A 15719-nucleotide genomic window follows, 5' to 3' on the forward strand; every position below is an offset into this window, starting at 1 on the left:
CACTAGTAAATTTTTTGAACAGTATTGAACCTTCCAATTCATGAACATACTGCAACTTTCTCTTTATGTTGACAAGCAAGTTTTGCATAGGCATATTTACTGTTCCTAAATATTTAGTGGTTTAATGCTCTTTTAAATGGTAATAGCTTTTTATTTTCATTTTCAGTTGCTAGGATAATAGAAATACAATTGAGTTACAAATATTGACCTGAAGTCATGGTTCAGTTTTTAGTTAAAACGTAGCTCTGTTGAGATACTGTCAGATTCTCTCCATGACCATGTCATGTACAAAGTTTTACTTTTTTTTCTCCCAATATGCATGCCATTTCTTTTTCTTTCCTCACTGCACTGACTAGAAACTCAAGGAAAAGAGACTTTTGGGGGCTTGTTTTTGATCTTAGAGGAAAAGAATTCAGTCTTTGACCATTAAGTATGATGCTATCTGTAGGTTTTCCACTGTACTGCCTGCTCTTTATCAGATTGAGGACATCTTTTTCTTGGGTGTTGAGAAAAGATTTTGAATTGTCAAAATTCTGATTTTTTAAATTTCGTTCTTAGAATTTCACCATTTTGAGTATTGCACCCTAGTGGTATATTGTAATAAAAATCAGAAACTTTTAGCCTTGACAGTGTGCCGTGGACTATTCTGAACACCTTACTAACTTATATAATCATTACAACAATCCTTTGAAGTATATATGGTCTAAATTGTACCAGTGAGCTTTAAATCATTATTTTTGAAAGGAACTTAAATTCCATTCTTTCCCAGTCCCTTTTATTGTAGACATGAATATTCATTTCTAATAAATGAGGTTTATTTGTTGTTTCTTCTTGAGTTCTAATTTGGGTTCTCTTTGCATCATCATTAATTTTGATTAGTTTTAGAGTATGTGAAACATTAACAGGATTCTAAAATTCAGAACTGTTAAAGATTATATCCTCAGAGAAATGTCTCTCTCTTCTTATCCCTTTTACTCCATCCATAATAATCTATTCTTTGTAATTCTTAGCTACTATATGATTAGTTTTGTGAAATTTCCATGAAGACTTCAGATTAAGAGGCATTGGGTGTAAAGTTTGACAAATAAGATTTACCTTGTTTGGTTGCTTAGGTCCTTGCTTGCTTTTTGACCACTTGATTTGCCTTGTGCTGAGTGGTCTTTTAAAGTTATTATTAGTGTATCTTTATCAGTCCTTCCCTATTTGTAGCTTTTGCTTCATAAAATGATTATTTGAGCGTAAATTATTATTGATACATCGATACTGATACATGTGTAAAGGAATCAAAATCTTTGTTATGAATTGTGGATTTGGGGTCATGCTTAATAATACCCTTTGGCTTGAATTCTACTTGTCTGATACTGGGACGGGTTTGTCTTTCTTACTGTCTTCTATCACCTATAAACTTTATATACATTCCTTTTGTTCTTTCTGACCACCTTTTCGGCTGATGATGGGTAGGCTATTTCTTGTATAAGCATATAATTGAGTTTAGAGTTATGAGACAAATTGAAAATCTTTTTGTTTACATAGATGTTATAAGTCCCATTCATATTTATTGATATGGCTGAATACGTTTGATCTGAATTCTTTCATAACATTTAATTTTTTGTATTATGTTATATTGGCTAGTTGTTAAAATTTTGCTCTAATCTTTTTTTCCTTTTCCCATTTTTAGTTGCATTATTTCCACTTTAGTGTGCATATGTTTGTACATTAATCTTCTACCCTTTTTCCCGTCTTTGAGATACATGAATATAAGTGTGTGTGTGTGTGTGTGTGTGTGTGTGTGTGTGTGTGTGTATGTATATAATTTTGCTGAAGTTTTCCATTGATATCTTGGTTAGATGGAACCCAAGATGAAGGTGGCCTATACTAGTCATTTGTGGCTGTTGAGCATTTGAAATATGGCTGAACTGAGGTGTTCTATACATATAAAACACATGTGTTACATACAGATTTTATAGGCTTGGTATGAAAGAAAAAAATGTACCTGTACATTTTTATGTACCGGTACAAAATATCTCTGTACCTTTTTATATTGATTCTGTGTTGAAATGATAAGTTTTGGATATTTATATTGACTTAAATAAGATTAAAATTAATTTCATCCTGTTTCTACTCTTTTTTACTGTAACTACTGGAAGATTTAAATGTGTGGCTCACATATGTAGTTCCCATTATATTCTGAACAGTGCTATTCTAGTAGATTTCTCAAAAGTCCTCTATTAAAGTCCGTGAGTACTTTGTATAGCTTTGATACTTGAAAGATAACTTGGCTGGATGTAAAATCTGTGATTCATACTTTATGTTCATTGAGGTTTCTGGAAATGCTGCCTTATTGATTCTTTGCTTTAGAAATGTTAAGGTCTGATATTCATCTGATTCTTCTGGCCGTTTAAGTTATATGTTATTGTTAACTATTATTGTTTGCTTTGAGGCTTTTTCATTATTTTTGAAACAATTTTATTCAAATATATGCCAGAGTCTGTTGTTCTGTATTACTTTTGCCAGGTATTGGTGAGTGTTTTAAAGTGTAATATCTTAATCATATTTAGATGTAGAGTAGTGTTAGCTGCATGCATAGTGTTATGTAACATATCTAGCACTTTTCTTGGAAAACTGAAACTCTATACCCATTGAACAACAGCTTCCTTTTTCTCCTCCCCCAGCCCCTGACAACAACCACTCTTTCTAAGAATTGGACTATTTTATTTAGACCTCATATAAGCAGTGTAGTATTTGTGCTTTTGTAACTAGCTTATTTCACTTATAATATCCTCAAGATTCGCACATGTTGTAGCATGTGTCAGAATCGCCCTCCTTTTTAAGACTGACTAATAGTCCATCATATGCATGTACCACATTTTGTTTATGCATTCATCTGTCAGTAAACACTTGGGTTGCTTCTACCACTTGGTTATTGTAAATAACGCTGCAAGGAGATCCAACCAGTCAATACTAAAGGAAATCAGCCCTGAATGTTCATTGGATGGATTGATGTTGAAGCTGAAGCTCCAGTTCTCTGGCTGCCTGATGTGAAGAGCCAACTAATTGGAAAAGACCGTTATGCTGGGAAAGACTGAGGGCAGAAGGAGAAGAGGGCAACAGAGGATGAGATGGTTAGATGGCAGCGCTGACTCAGTGGACATGAGTTTGAGCAAATTCAGGGAGATAGTGAAGGACAGGGAAGCCTGGCATGCTGCAGTCCACGGGGGTCACAAAGAGTCGAACACGACTGAGTGACTGAACAATGACAGCAACCTTCAGACTGATAATACTGACGCAGTGGACATGAGCAAGCTCTGGGAGATGGTGAAGGACAGGGAAGCCTGACATGCTGCAGTCCATGAGGGTCACAAAGAATCAAACACGACTGAGTGACTGAACAACGCATAGAAGATCATATCATCTGTGAGCAAAGATATTTTTACTTCTTCCTTTCCAATTTGGTATTTCTTTTTCTTGATAATTGCTCTTCCTAAGACTTTCAGTACTGTGTTGAAAAAGAACTGGCAAAAGCAGGCCTGCTTGTTTTGTTCCTGATTTAAAGGAACAACTTTCAGTTTTTCACCATTGAGTATATTGTTAGCTGTGGGCTTGAGACGATTTCTTTCTGTTCCTAGTTTCTTGAGTGTTAGTATCATGAAAGAGTTTGGGTTTTTTTCAGTGTGTCAATTGAAATAATCATGTGATTTTTGTCCTTCATTCTCTTATGTGTATTACATTGACCAGTTATCATACATTGAGCATTCTTGCATTCCAGAAATAAATCCCACTTGGTCATGATGTATAATCATCTTCAAGTGTTGTTGAATTTGGTTTACTAGTATTTTTTTGAGGACTTCTGTGTTGTTATTCATCAGCAATATTGGTCTGTAGGGTTTTTTAGTTTTTGTGTTTTGTTTTACTTGTAGTGTCCCTCTGCCTTCCCCTTTCCAGTTTTATTGAGATAAAATTGACACATAACATTGTATTAACGTGTACAGCATAATGATTTATGTGTATGTTGTAAAATGATTACCACAATAGGTTTAGTTAACATCTGTCACCTCACATCGTTATAAATTTTTTTTTTCCCTTGTGAGGAGGACTTTAAGATGTACTCTCCTAGCAACTTTCATATATATAGTACTGCATTATAACTGTAGTCACTATGCTGTACATTACACTCTCAGGACTTATTAAACTTATAACTGGAATTTTGTACCTATTGACTACCTTTACCCATTTGCATATCCCCACCCAAGTAGTATCTGTCTGATTTTGGTTTCAGGATAACACTGGACTCGTGAGTTTGAAAGTTTTCTCCTCTCTTCAGTTATTTTTAGATTTTGAGAAGGATTGAAGTCTTTAAATGTTAGTAGAATTCTCTAGTTGTGAAGCCATCTGGTGATGAGCTTTTCACTGGTGAGAGCTGTTTGTTTAATGATTCAGTAGATTCAGTATCATTTCTGTAGTTCATGTTTTTAATTTTTTCATGATTTAGCCTTTGTAGATTGTATATTTTTAGAATTTATGTTCCTTCTAGATTAGTTAATTTGTTATATAATTGTTAATAGTAGTCTCTTACCACCCTCTCCCCTCCCCCAGGGGCATCAGTTTTAATGTGTCTTCTCTGAGTTTCTGATTTTTGGTATTTGAGTTTTTCTTAGTTCATGTAGCTAAACTGAAAATGAAGTCGCTCAGTCCTGTCTGACTCTTTGCGACCCCATGAACTGTAGCCTACCAGGCTTTTCCATCCATGGGATTTTCCAGGCAAGAGTACTGGAGTGGGTTGTCATTTCCTTCTCTGTCGTGTAGCTAAGTAAGGGTTCGTCAATTTTGTTGATCTCTTCAAAGAACTTTTAGTTTTGTTGGTGTTTTTTAAAAAAATTACTCTGTTCTCATTTTCATTTATTTCGACTCCAGTCTATTATTTCCTTCCTTCAGCTAACTTGGGTTTTGATTGTTTTCTTCCTAGTTCCTTGAGATGTAGAGTTAGGTTGTTGACTCCAGATCTATTCTTTTTTAATGTAGGTAGGAATTTATTGCTATAACCTTCTTTCTTAATATTGCTTTTGCTGCATCCCTAAGTTTTTGTTATATTGTGTTTTCATTTGTCTATTTTCTAAATTCCTTTGTCATTTTTTCCTTTTGACCCATTGATTGTTAAAAAATATGTTGTTTGGTTTCTACATATTAAAATTTTCCAAGTTTTCTTTTGCTGTTGACTTCTAGTTTAATTGGAAAAGATAGTGGTTTTAAAAAGTACTTGATATGGTGTGTCCATTGAGATAGTTTTATATCTAATTGTTTTTATGTTTATCTTTTAAATTCTATATCAGAATTAAAAGTGACTTATGTATCACCATTACAGTATTACAAGATTCTGTATTTGTTTATATATTTACCTTTACTGGAGAATTTTCTAGTTTTCAGTGGTTCTGTGTACTGTCTAATTAGTGTTTTTGCTTCAACTTGAAGGACTCTCTCTAGCAATTCTTACAAAAGACAGATTCACTGGTGATTCACTCTTTCAGCCTTTGTTTATCTTGTTAGGTCTTTATTTCTTTGAGTTTTGAAGGGCAGTTTTTCCAGATATAGTATTGTGGTCGGCAGGTTTTTTGTTTGTTTCAGTGCTTTGAATGTATCATTCCACTACTTTCTGGCTTGTAATGTTTCTCCTTCTAAATTTTAAAAAATCCGTTAGTTTTGGGTGCACTGAGTCTTTGTTGCTGTGCTCAGGCTTTCTCTGGTTGTGGTGAGTGGGGGCTACAACCTAGTTGCAGTGTGCAGGCTACTTTTTAGGTGGCTTCTCTTGCTCTAGAGCACCAGGCTTCAGGAGTTGTGCTGGGTGGTCTCAGTAGTTTCTTCACACAGGCTCAAGCGTATGCGGGCTTCAGCAGCTGCGATGTGTGTGGACGCAGTAGTTGTGGCCAGGGACTTAGTCGCCCCTCAGCATGGGGAGTCTTCCCAGGCCAGGGATGGAACCTGTGTCCCCTGCATTGGCAGGCAGGTTCTTAACCGCTCTAGCACTAGGGAAGTCCAAGGCCTGTAATGTTTTTGATGAGTAACTGCGGATCATCTTGTGGATGCTCCCTTGTACCTGATAATTTACTTTTTCTCTTGCTGCTTTCTGGACTCTCACTGTCTTTAACTTTTGACCCTTTGGTTACATGTCTTAGTGTAGGCTTTTTTTTAGTTCATCCTAGTTGTCTTCTTTTGAACATTTTGAATTTGGATGTCCTTCTTTTTGGATTTGGTAAGTTTGGGACCATTTGTTTCTTCCTATAAACTTTCTGCCATAAGGCTGGTGTCATCTGCATATCTGAGGTTATTGATATTTCTCCCGGCAATCTTGATTCCAGCTTGTGCTTCCTCCAGCCCAGTGTTTCTCATGATGTACTCTGCATATAAGTTAAATAAGCAGGGTAACAATATACAGCCTTGACGTACTCCTTTTCCTATTTGGAACCAGTGTGTTGTTCCATGTCTAGTTCTAACTGTTGCTTCTTGACCTGCATACAGGTTTCTCAAGAGGCAGGTCAGGTGGTCTGGTATTTCCATCTCTTTCAGAATTTTCCAGTTTATTGTGATCTACACAGTCAAAGGCTTTGGCATAGTCAATAAAGCAGAAATAGATGTTTGTCTGGAACTCTCTTGCTTTTTCGATGATCCAGCGGATGTTGGCAGTTTGATCTCTGGTTCCTCTGCCTTTTCTAAAACCACCTTGGACATCTGGAAGTTCATGGTTCACGTATTGCTGAAGCCTGGCTTGGAGAATTTTGAGCATTACTTTACTAGTGCATGAGATGAGTGCAATTGTGAGGTAGTTTGAGCATTCTTTGGCATTGCCTTTCTTTGGGATTGGAATGAAAACTGACCTTTTCCAGTCCTGTGGCCACTGCTGAGTTTTCCAAATGTGCTGGCATATTGAGTGCAGCACTTTCACAGCATCATCTTTCAGGATTTGAAATAGCTCAACTGGAATTTCATCACCTCCACTAGGTTTGTTCGTAGTGATGTTTTCTAAGGCCCACTTGACTTCACATTCCAGGATGTCTGGCTCTAGGTGAGTGATCACACCATCATGATTAACTTGGTCATGAAGATATGCAGATGACACCACCCTTATGGCAGAAAGCGAGGAGGAACTAAAAAACTTCTTGATGAAAGTGAAAGAGGAGAGGGAAAAAGTTGGCTTAAAGCTCAACATTCAGAAATCGAAGATCATGGTATCTGGTACCATCACTTCATGGGAAATAGATGGGGAAACAGTGGAAACAGCATCAGACTTTATTTTTGGGGGCTCCAAAATCACTGCAGATGGTGACTGCAGCCATGAAATTAAAAGACTCATACTCCTTGGAAGAAAAGTTACGACCAACCTAGATAACATGTTGAAAAGCAGAGACATTACTTTGCCAACAAAGGTCTGTCTAGTCAAGACTATGGTTTTTCCAGTGGTCATGTATGGATGTGAGAGTTGGACTGTGAAGAAAGCTGAGTGCTAAAGAATTGATGCTTTTGAACTGTGGTGTTGGAGAAGACTCTTGAGAGTCCCTTGGACTGCAAGGAGAGTCATCCGGTCCGTTCTGAAGGAGATCAGTCCTGGGATTTCTTTGGAGGGAATGATGCTGAAGCTGAAACTCCAGTACTTTGGCCACCTCATGGCGAAGAGTTGACTCATTGAAAAAGACTCTGATGCTGGGAGGGATTAGGGGCAGGAGGAGAAGGGGACGACGGAGGATGAGATGGCTGGATGGCATCACTGACTCGATGGACGTGAGTCTGAGTTAACTCCAGGTGTTGGTGATGGACAGGGAGGCCTGGCGTGCTGATTCATGAGGTCACAAAGAGTCGGACACAACTGAGTGACTGAACTGAACTGAACTGATAAACTTTCTGCTCCTTTTTCCTCCTTTTAGGGCTTCCATATGTGTTTCTTGATCTGTTGGTGGTGTCATCAGTTTCTTAGGTTTTATTCATTCCTTCCTTTTTCTTTGAATCCACTAACTCTTCTGCTTAATCAAGTCTGCTGTTACTAGGTTGATTTTTTTTTCCCCCCAGCTCATTTATTGTAATCTTCAGGTCCAGATTTTCCATTTGGGTTTTTGGTTTTTTTTTAAATGTTTTTTGTAGGGTTGTGTTTTTTTTTTTTTTTTTTTAAATGTTTTCCATCTCTTTCTTGATATTTGCATTTTGTTCATACATTGTTTTTCCTGATTTTGTTCGTCTGTGTTCTTTTAGTGCATTGAACTTTATTAATATGATTATTTTAAACTTTTATTGTCAGATAATTCACCAGTCTCTTATTTCTTTAGGATCAGTTTCTGGAGATTTATTTTTTTTGATTGTCCAGTTGCCCCCTGCATCATGTTTTCATGCACCTTGTTTGTTTCTGTTGTTATAATTTGTGTGTTTGAAGAAGTAACCGTAACTCCTAGTCTTTATGAACTGGCTTCATACAGGGTAAGAGCTTTAGCAATCAAGCCAGGTAGGGAGTCTGGAAGCCCTCAAACCTTTTCTGGAGATGCATCTTCCCTGTGCACATTCACATAGTTTCCCAGTTAGAGGGGTTCCCTGGATTATCTATTAGGAGCTTGTTGTAATGTTTTGCTCCCTCTGGTGTTTGTCAGTGTTACTGCGAGTTTTCTGATGTTGGCAACAAGCCTCTTCAGTTCTTTTTCTTCTCCACAGCACCATGTCATCCAAAGAATGCTGGCTCAGTTAGCCTTCTGAGTTAAGTGAGACAGAAGATAGTCCCTGGGGCAACTCCCCCAAAAGCTGAAATTTTAGAACCACGTTCCACTCTTCTGTTCCCTCCCAAGGAAGAGCTGTGAGCTGAATGTTTTCTCCTGATTGCCCGAAGCAGTATCAGATTGTCTGGTGATGCTCGTTCTTATGTTCCATCTTGCTCCCTCTTGGACTTTTTTTGATAAGTAGGTTCTTATATTTTATCTTAAATACTAGTTCTGTTGCATTTTCTCTTTTTTGTTTTGCTTTTTCTTCAAGGACTCCACTTATATGAGTGTCGTTTCTTCTTTGCCTATTTTTATATTCTGTCATCTTTCTTGCTCATTTTACTTCTTTCTTCACTTTATTTCTATTCATTTGGCTATTTGACATCCTATATAAAGCACACTTAAGTCTTTGAGTATATTTTACACTAGGCTTCTCATAATTTTAGTTTTCATCTCTGAGGTAATTGTCTTTTTCTTTCTTTTTGCATTCAGTCAACTCTTTCCTTTTTTTTTCCTGAGTCTTTTGCGTCCTCCTCCAATCTTAGCTTTTTGTATATTTGGGGTAGGTCACAACATTCTTCGTTTAGTAGGGCGCTCTTCTGTCAGTGTAAGCTGTGTGGACTGATCTGCTTTTGAGAAGTAGGCAAAGAATAGTTTGTCTCATTCTGGCTCTTTCTAGCTAGTGTTTCACAATCCCCATAATTTTTTTTTCTGCAGGACAAGTGAGATGGGCTCAGTGTTTTTTTTTTTTCCTTCTCTGTAAGTATTTGAAACTTGCTCTTTTGATTTTGATCTCCAAGAATCTTGTTACACTCTGTTTTGTGCTGATGGTTCATCTGTAATTCAGTTTGTCATTGTGGCTTAAGTTTTTTAATCCTTTACTAGTAAGTTTATAATTACAGTGAGGTAGAGTAGATAATTGTAGTTATTCAATCAGCTATCTTTAGTTGGAAATTTTGGATGTAAATTTTTAAAATATCAATGAATGTTTAACTTTGTATGCAGCCTAATTTGATGGATTCTGAAACCTAGCCTGCATATTGGGGTATGAGCTTGGCAAGATGGAAAAGAAACATACAAACAATGATTCAAATTTCAGTTCTGCTAATTTCTGTCATAGAAATCACAGAGTCTTAGTTTACTCATCTCCAGAAGAAAAAATATTTCTACCTTGTACCTTGTGGAATTGTGCTTGGTACTTTATACATGACTCGAAATCATTAATTATATAGCATCTTTTAGTTTGTGTTTAATGGCTTACCATATAATCTCATGTGTTACTAGGAAGAGTATAAAGTGTAGAGAAATTATATACTTTATATTTTTCTTAATTATTGATGCTTTCATATTGTGCTGGAGAAGACTCTTAAGAGTTCCTTGAACTGCAAGAAGATCCAACCAGTCGATCCTAAAAGAAATTAGCCTTGAATATTCATTGGAAGGACTGATGCTGAAGGTTCAATACTTTGGCCACCTGATATGAAGAGCTGACTTATTGGAAAAAGACCCCTATGCTGGGAAAGACTGAGGGCAAAAGGAGAAGGGGGCAGCAGTGGGTGAGATGTTAGATAGGATCATTGACTCAGTGGACCTGAATTTGGGCAAACCCTGGGAGACAGTGTAGGAGACAGAGGAGTCTGGTGTGTTGCAATTCATGGGATCTCAAAGAGTAGGACACGACTTAGTGACTCAACAACAAAATATTTCTAGGAAAACACAAAAAATGTTTAGGTATGTAATATGATAGGCGTCAAAGGATATTTTAGAATGTCAAAGTAACCGTGAGAAGTGATTTTGTGTTTTTGGTGGAGAGTTCCTTCATTTAAGATGTTACACCTTTTTATATCTTTTTTTCTCTTAGTTTATGAAAGTAAAAATAGATTTATAGAAAATTAATGTATAGAAAATTCTGAAACTGCAAAAGGGCACCCAGAAGGAATAGCATTTTGTGGAATGTTCTATTCTGTATTCTTCCAGGCCTTTTTTCAGGTCACTAGAGGTCTGCGTTATAATTGTTTTCTACTGTTATCTACTGTTCTAGCTTATGGATATAATATAACAGTTTATATACTAATTATGTATTTATTGCTATTTAGACTTTTGGTGTTAGAAACAGTGCCATGGTGAGCATTTTCATTTAGCCAGTGTTGCCCATTCGTTGGTTGCTTTTGATGAATTCCATTTGTGGAGTTGGTAGGTCAAAGGAAATTAAGTAGTCCTTGGTTTTTAGTTGTTTTTAAAAATTCGGTAACATCACCAGTGTATAATGCAGCATGTAACAAGAACAGCATTACTCCTGTCAACCTCTTCCCCGCCAATACAATGACAAATCCAAACTCTGATAACTACTTTCAGGCTTTGGTGTGTGTTTGCCACTGATTACAACTATTATATGAAACACAGTCCTCAAGAAGCCTTGTCATTGTTTTTTCTGATTTTTTTTTTACAGATAGACTGATAATCTGGGGAAGGAAATGGTAGCTGAAAATTTATTCATAGAGCTAAATTTAGTCTGTAAATGGGGGAGTGTGTCATGGTCTAGCTCCTTAAATTTCTGGCTGCATCTGTCATCTGTCTGCTGCATTAAGAAGGGAGTCATCCATGATCTGTTTTTAAATTTTTCATTTGTAAAATTAATGTTAAATCTTAATCTGTTGAAGATGTATTTCAAAAATTAGATAATACCTAAAAATGTATTTAGGACAAAGTCAAATATACATCAAAAGAATCTCTTCAAATAAAAAATGTGTGCATTTTTTTTGTTACCTGTGTCTGTAGATTTATTAGCATTATAAGAACCTGTTTTATAATCTTTATCAGACTTTTCTAGTACGGATGGAATAGTCAAGAAACATTGGAATCAGAGTCCCGACATTTATCTCTCTTATGTATCATTACTGTTTGCTAAGAGTAAGTCACTTGTTTCTTGAGTGCCATTTATAAAAATGGAAAATAATATTTACCCTTGTGTCCCAAGATTGTAAGGAGCTAATAGGTATGTGATTGTGGGTGTCCTTTGAGAACTATAAAATATTATATCAGTGCAGGGTGACATTGCATACTGTATCACTTTCTTTAACCAGAAGAGGTGAAATATCATCAAGGTAATAGGAAAATAGAGCTTCCCAGGTGGCTCCGACAGTGAAGAATCTGCCTGCAATATGAGAGACCCAGGTTTGATCCCTGGGTTGGAAAGATCCTCTGGAGAAGGGAATGGCTACCCATTCCAGTCTTCTTGCCTGGAGAATCCCAGCCAAGAGGAGCCTGGTGGGCTATAGTTCATGGGGTCACAAAGAGTTGGACACAACTGAGCAACTTTCACTTTTAATAGGAAAATACAGGCTTAATTAATGCTACAAATTGCTGGCCTCATTCGAGGCCTGGCTTCCTAGTTTCTTGATGCTGTTTGTCTGTTTGATCCCCTCAAAAGTTCTTAGTCAACTGAAAAGTTTTTACTCCAAATAACTAAATTGATAGTAATATTTGTATGAAAAGTATACTTAGTGCTTCAGCTTGGGATTCTGTTCTATGAAGAAAAACATTTTCTTAAGGTGAAGAAACTCTCAAATCTAAGCCAGCACCCACTGTCAACTCTCAAATCTAAGCCGTCACCCACTGTCCTGTCCCTTTGTTCAACTGGTTGCCTTTTTTTGAACGTCTCTGGGATCTAGTCCATTTTGGATATTCTGTTCGTTGTGCCTGGATTGTTTCTTCTTTTTCTCTTTTGCCTTGCTAAATTGCTATTGATCCTAAAACTCTTAGTTTATATTTTACTTCCTTTGGACATCTTCAGCAGTACGTGAACCGTGAACTTCCAGATGTTCAAGCTGGTTTTAGAAAAGGCAGAGATCAAATTGCCAACATCCGCTGGATCATGGAAAAAGCAAGAGAGTTCCAGACAAACATCTATTTCTGCTTTATTGACTATGTCAAAGTCTTTGACTGTGTGGATCACAATAAACTGGAAAGTTCTGAAAGAGATGGAAATACCAGACCACCTGACCTGCCTCTTGAGAAACCTATATGCAGGTCAGGGAGCAACAGTTAGAACTGGACGTGGAAAAACAGACTGGTTCCAAATAGGAAAAGGAGTACGTCAAGGCTGTATATTGTCACCCTGCTTATTTAACTTCTGTGCAGAGTACATCATGAGAAACACTGGGCTGGAAGAAGCACAGGCTGGAATCAAGATTGACTGGAGAAATGTCAGTAACCTCAGATATGCAGATGACACCACCCTTATGGCAGAAAGTGAAGAAGAACTAAAAAGCCTCTTGATGAAAGTGAAAGAGGAGAGTGAAAAAGTTGGCTTAAAGCTCAACATTCAGAAAACAAAGATCATGGCATCTGGTCCCATCACTTCATGGGAAATAGATGTGGAAACAGTGTCAGACTATTTTTTTTGGACTCCAGAATCACTGCAGATGGTGATTACAGCCATGAAATTAAAAGACGCTTACTCCTTGGAAGGAAAGTTATGACTAACCTAGATAGCATATTGAAAAGCAGAGACATTACTCTGCCAACAAAGGTCCATCTAGTCAAGGCTATAGTTTTCCCAGTAGTCATGTATGGATGTGAGAGTTGGACTGTGAAGAAAGCTGAGCACCGAAGAATTGATGCTTTTGAACTGTGGTGTTGGAGAAGACTCTTGAGAGTCCCTTGGACTGCAAGGAGAGCCAACCAGTCCATCCTGAAGGAGATCAGTCCTGGGATTTCTTTGGAAGGAATGATGCTAAAGCTGAAACTCCGGTACTTTGGCCATCTGATGTGAAGAACTGACTCATTGGAAAAGACTCTGATGCTGGGAGGGATTGGGGGCAGGAGGAGAAAGGGACGACAGAGGATGAGTTGGCTGGATGGCATCACTGACTCGATGGATGTGAGTTTGAGTGAACTCCGGGAGTTGGTGATGGACAGGGAGGCCTGGCGTGCTGCGATTCATGGGGTTGCAAAGAGTCGGACACGACTGACCAACTGAACTGAACTGGACGTCTTTATCTGTTCTCCCAGAATGAGTGGTTTGACTAATTGTGAAGAGACATGCTTATCAAGCTCAGACGTGATTGCATACTTAGATAATCTAACTTCCACCGGCTAAGTTCTTTAATGGCGAAGTCTGTCTCTGTCTCATTCACTCATCATTCTCAGTGACAGGAATAGTATCTGGTATCTACCAGGTGCTGAAAAATGTTGAAAGGATGGCTCCTGATACATAAATCTTAATTTATGCAATGCAACGTAGCTAGATGAGACTTGAAGGAATTTCAGAAGCAATCCATTTAGATATTTAGGAACCTTAAAGAGAGGAGGCAGTGTGGCTAGAATAAAGTTTAGGAGGAGAGAAGTATGAGATAAGGTCAGACAGATAGAAAGTCTTGTAAGTCATTGAGTGATTGTAACCTTTAAATATGAAGGGGATCCTGTGGGGAATGACATGGCCTAGTTTACCTTCCAAACAGTAAAGGTGCTTTGTTGGAAATTGTTCATAGTGGGTTAGAGAGAAAGTATCTGTTAAGTGGTTAGGTAATGAGAAGTTACTAGAATCTGGATGTATATTAAAGAACTATTTTTTCATCTTTGTTAAAAAATGCTTCTTGCCATGATACTAATATAGTCTGTTGATTAATTTTCTCTTGTCTCTGAGTTATTGAGAATTTTGTACTTTTGAAGTTTGAGGTGTATAAATTGCAGAAGATACTTAGAATCTGATATAAATTCTTTTCCTGTTATTTGCTTTTATTTGTGTTATATGGTATTGGTGATAAGCACCTCAATTGATTTAGCAAACAAGGGATCAGTTTTCTTGTAATTGAGATGTTAAATTCTACTTTATGAATACTTAATCTTTTTTTAAAAAAATTCTGTTTATTAAAATCATAGTCATTTAAAGTGATACCAGTATGTATACAGATATTAAGGGAGAATAATGGCAATGTTTTCTGAAGGTCTGTAGCAAAGGAACTGCTATTTTTTAATTGATTGATAAAGTACTTTGCAATTGTTAAACAAAGTAAATTTTAAATAGAATTTTGTATTGAATTGACATTATTAAAACAACTCACATTGCCTGCTTTACATTTTCCAGGAACACCACTTACAGCGAGCTATTTCAGCACAGCAAGTGTTTAGAGAAAAAAAAGAGAGCATGGTCATTCCAGTTCCTGAGGCAGAGAGCAACGTCAACTATTACAATCGCCTGTACAAAGGAGAGTTTAAACAGCCAAAACAGTTCATTCATATTCAGCGTAAGTTTGTTAATTCATTGTTTTCTGTTTTTAATTTAAATTTATCAAACAGTGAAAAATCCTTTCTCTGTTTTTACACAAAGAAATTTTAATTTTTAAATTCATACCCACTGATTTATAGAAATGTGAAACATGAAAGAATAAAATTCCTCTGTGCTTACATCTGAACTTCAAGATCATTTTGATTGTGAGTTGCATTTGGAACAAACTGTTGATGATTATGTTGTATAGGATTTTCTGCAGAACTTACACTTATTATACAGCTAGAAGGTATAATATATTACCTTTTTATATATATTTTTGCATATTATACTGTTTTTTTACTTTTACTAGACAGGTATAAAGTATAATGGATTACCATACCCAAATAAGGTTTATTTTTCAAGGCCTAGTGGCTATAATGCTGATTAGGGGCAAATCTGAAATTTTTTTAGAATTAGATCCTACACCTCTACCTTCTTGTGATTTTTATGGAATTCTAATTCTTCCTCCTTGATTCTCTTATTTTTCTCCCCATTGTTATTTTTTAAATGATCACTATCTCTGATCTTAAAACTGTTTCACTAATCTCCTAACTGTTCTGTTATCCATACCCTCTTCTAATCTATCTTCTCCACAAAGTCCACTGGCACCAGAATGGTCTTCCTGAAGTGTCTGTCTGATCAGATTATGACCTGGGCTTAAAATTGTACTGTGTTCTTTATTTTATAGTAGCAATTTTCAGCTAATTTTGCAGACAGATGCT

General features: G+C 36.7%; 1 protein-coding gene across 2 annotated transcripts in view; it reads left to right on the top strand.

Annotated features, from left to right (window-relative positions):
• The window catches only part of EPC2 (enhancer of polycomb homolog 2), a 129297-nt gene that overhangs the window by 39690 nt on the left and 73888 nt on the right, over window positions 1–15719 (top strand). For both annotated transcript variants that reach the window (XM_040229007.1, XM_040229008.1), the window contains exon 2: window positions 14815–14974. In XM_040229007.1, the coding sequence (XP_040084941.1) occupies window positions 14815–14974 (160 nt within the window). The remainder of the gene's footprint in view (window positions 1–14814; window positions 14975–15719) is intronic.

Source organism: Oryx dammah, unplaced genomic scaffold, assembly GCF_014754425.2.
Source record: "Oryx dammah isolate SB20612 unplaced genomic scaffold, SCBI_Odam_1.1 HiC_scaffold_27, whole genome shotgun sequence".
NCBI lineage: Eukaryota > Metazoa > Chordata > Mammalia > Artiodactyla > Bovidae > Oryx > Oryx dammah.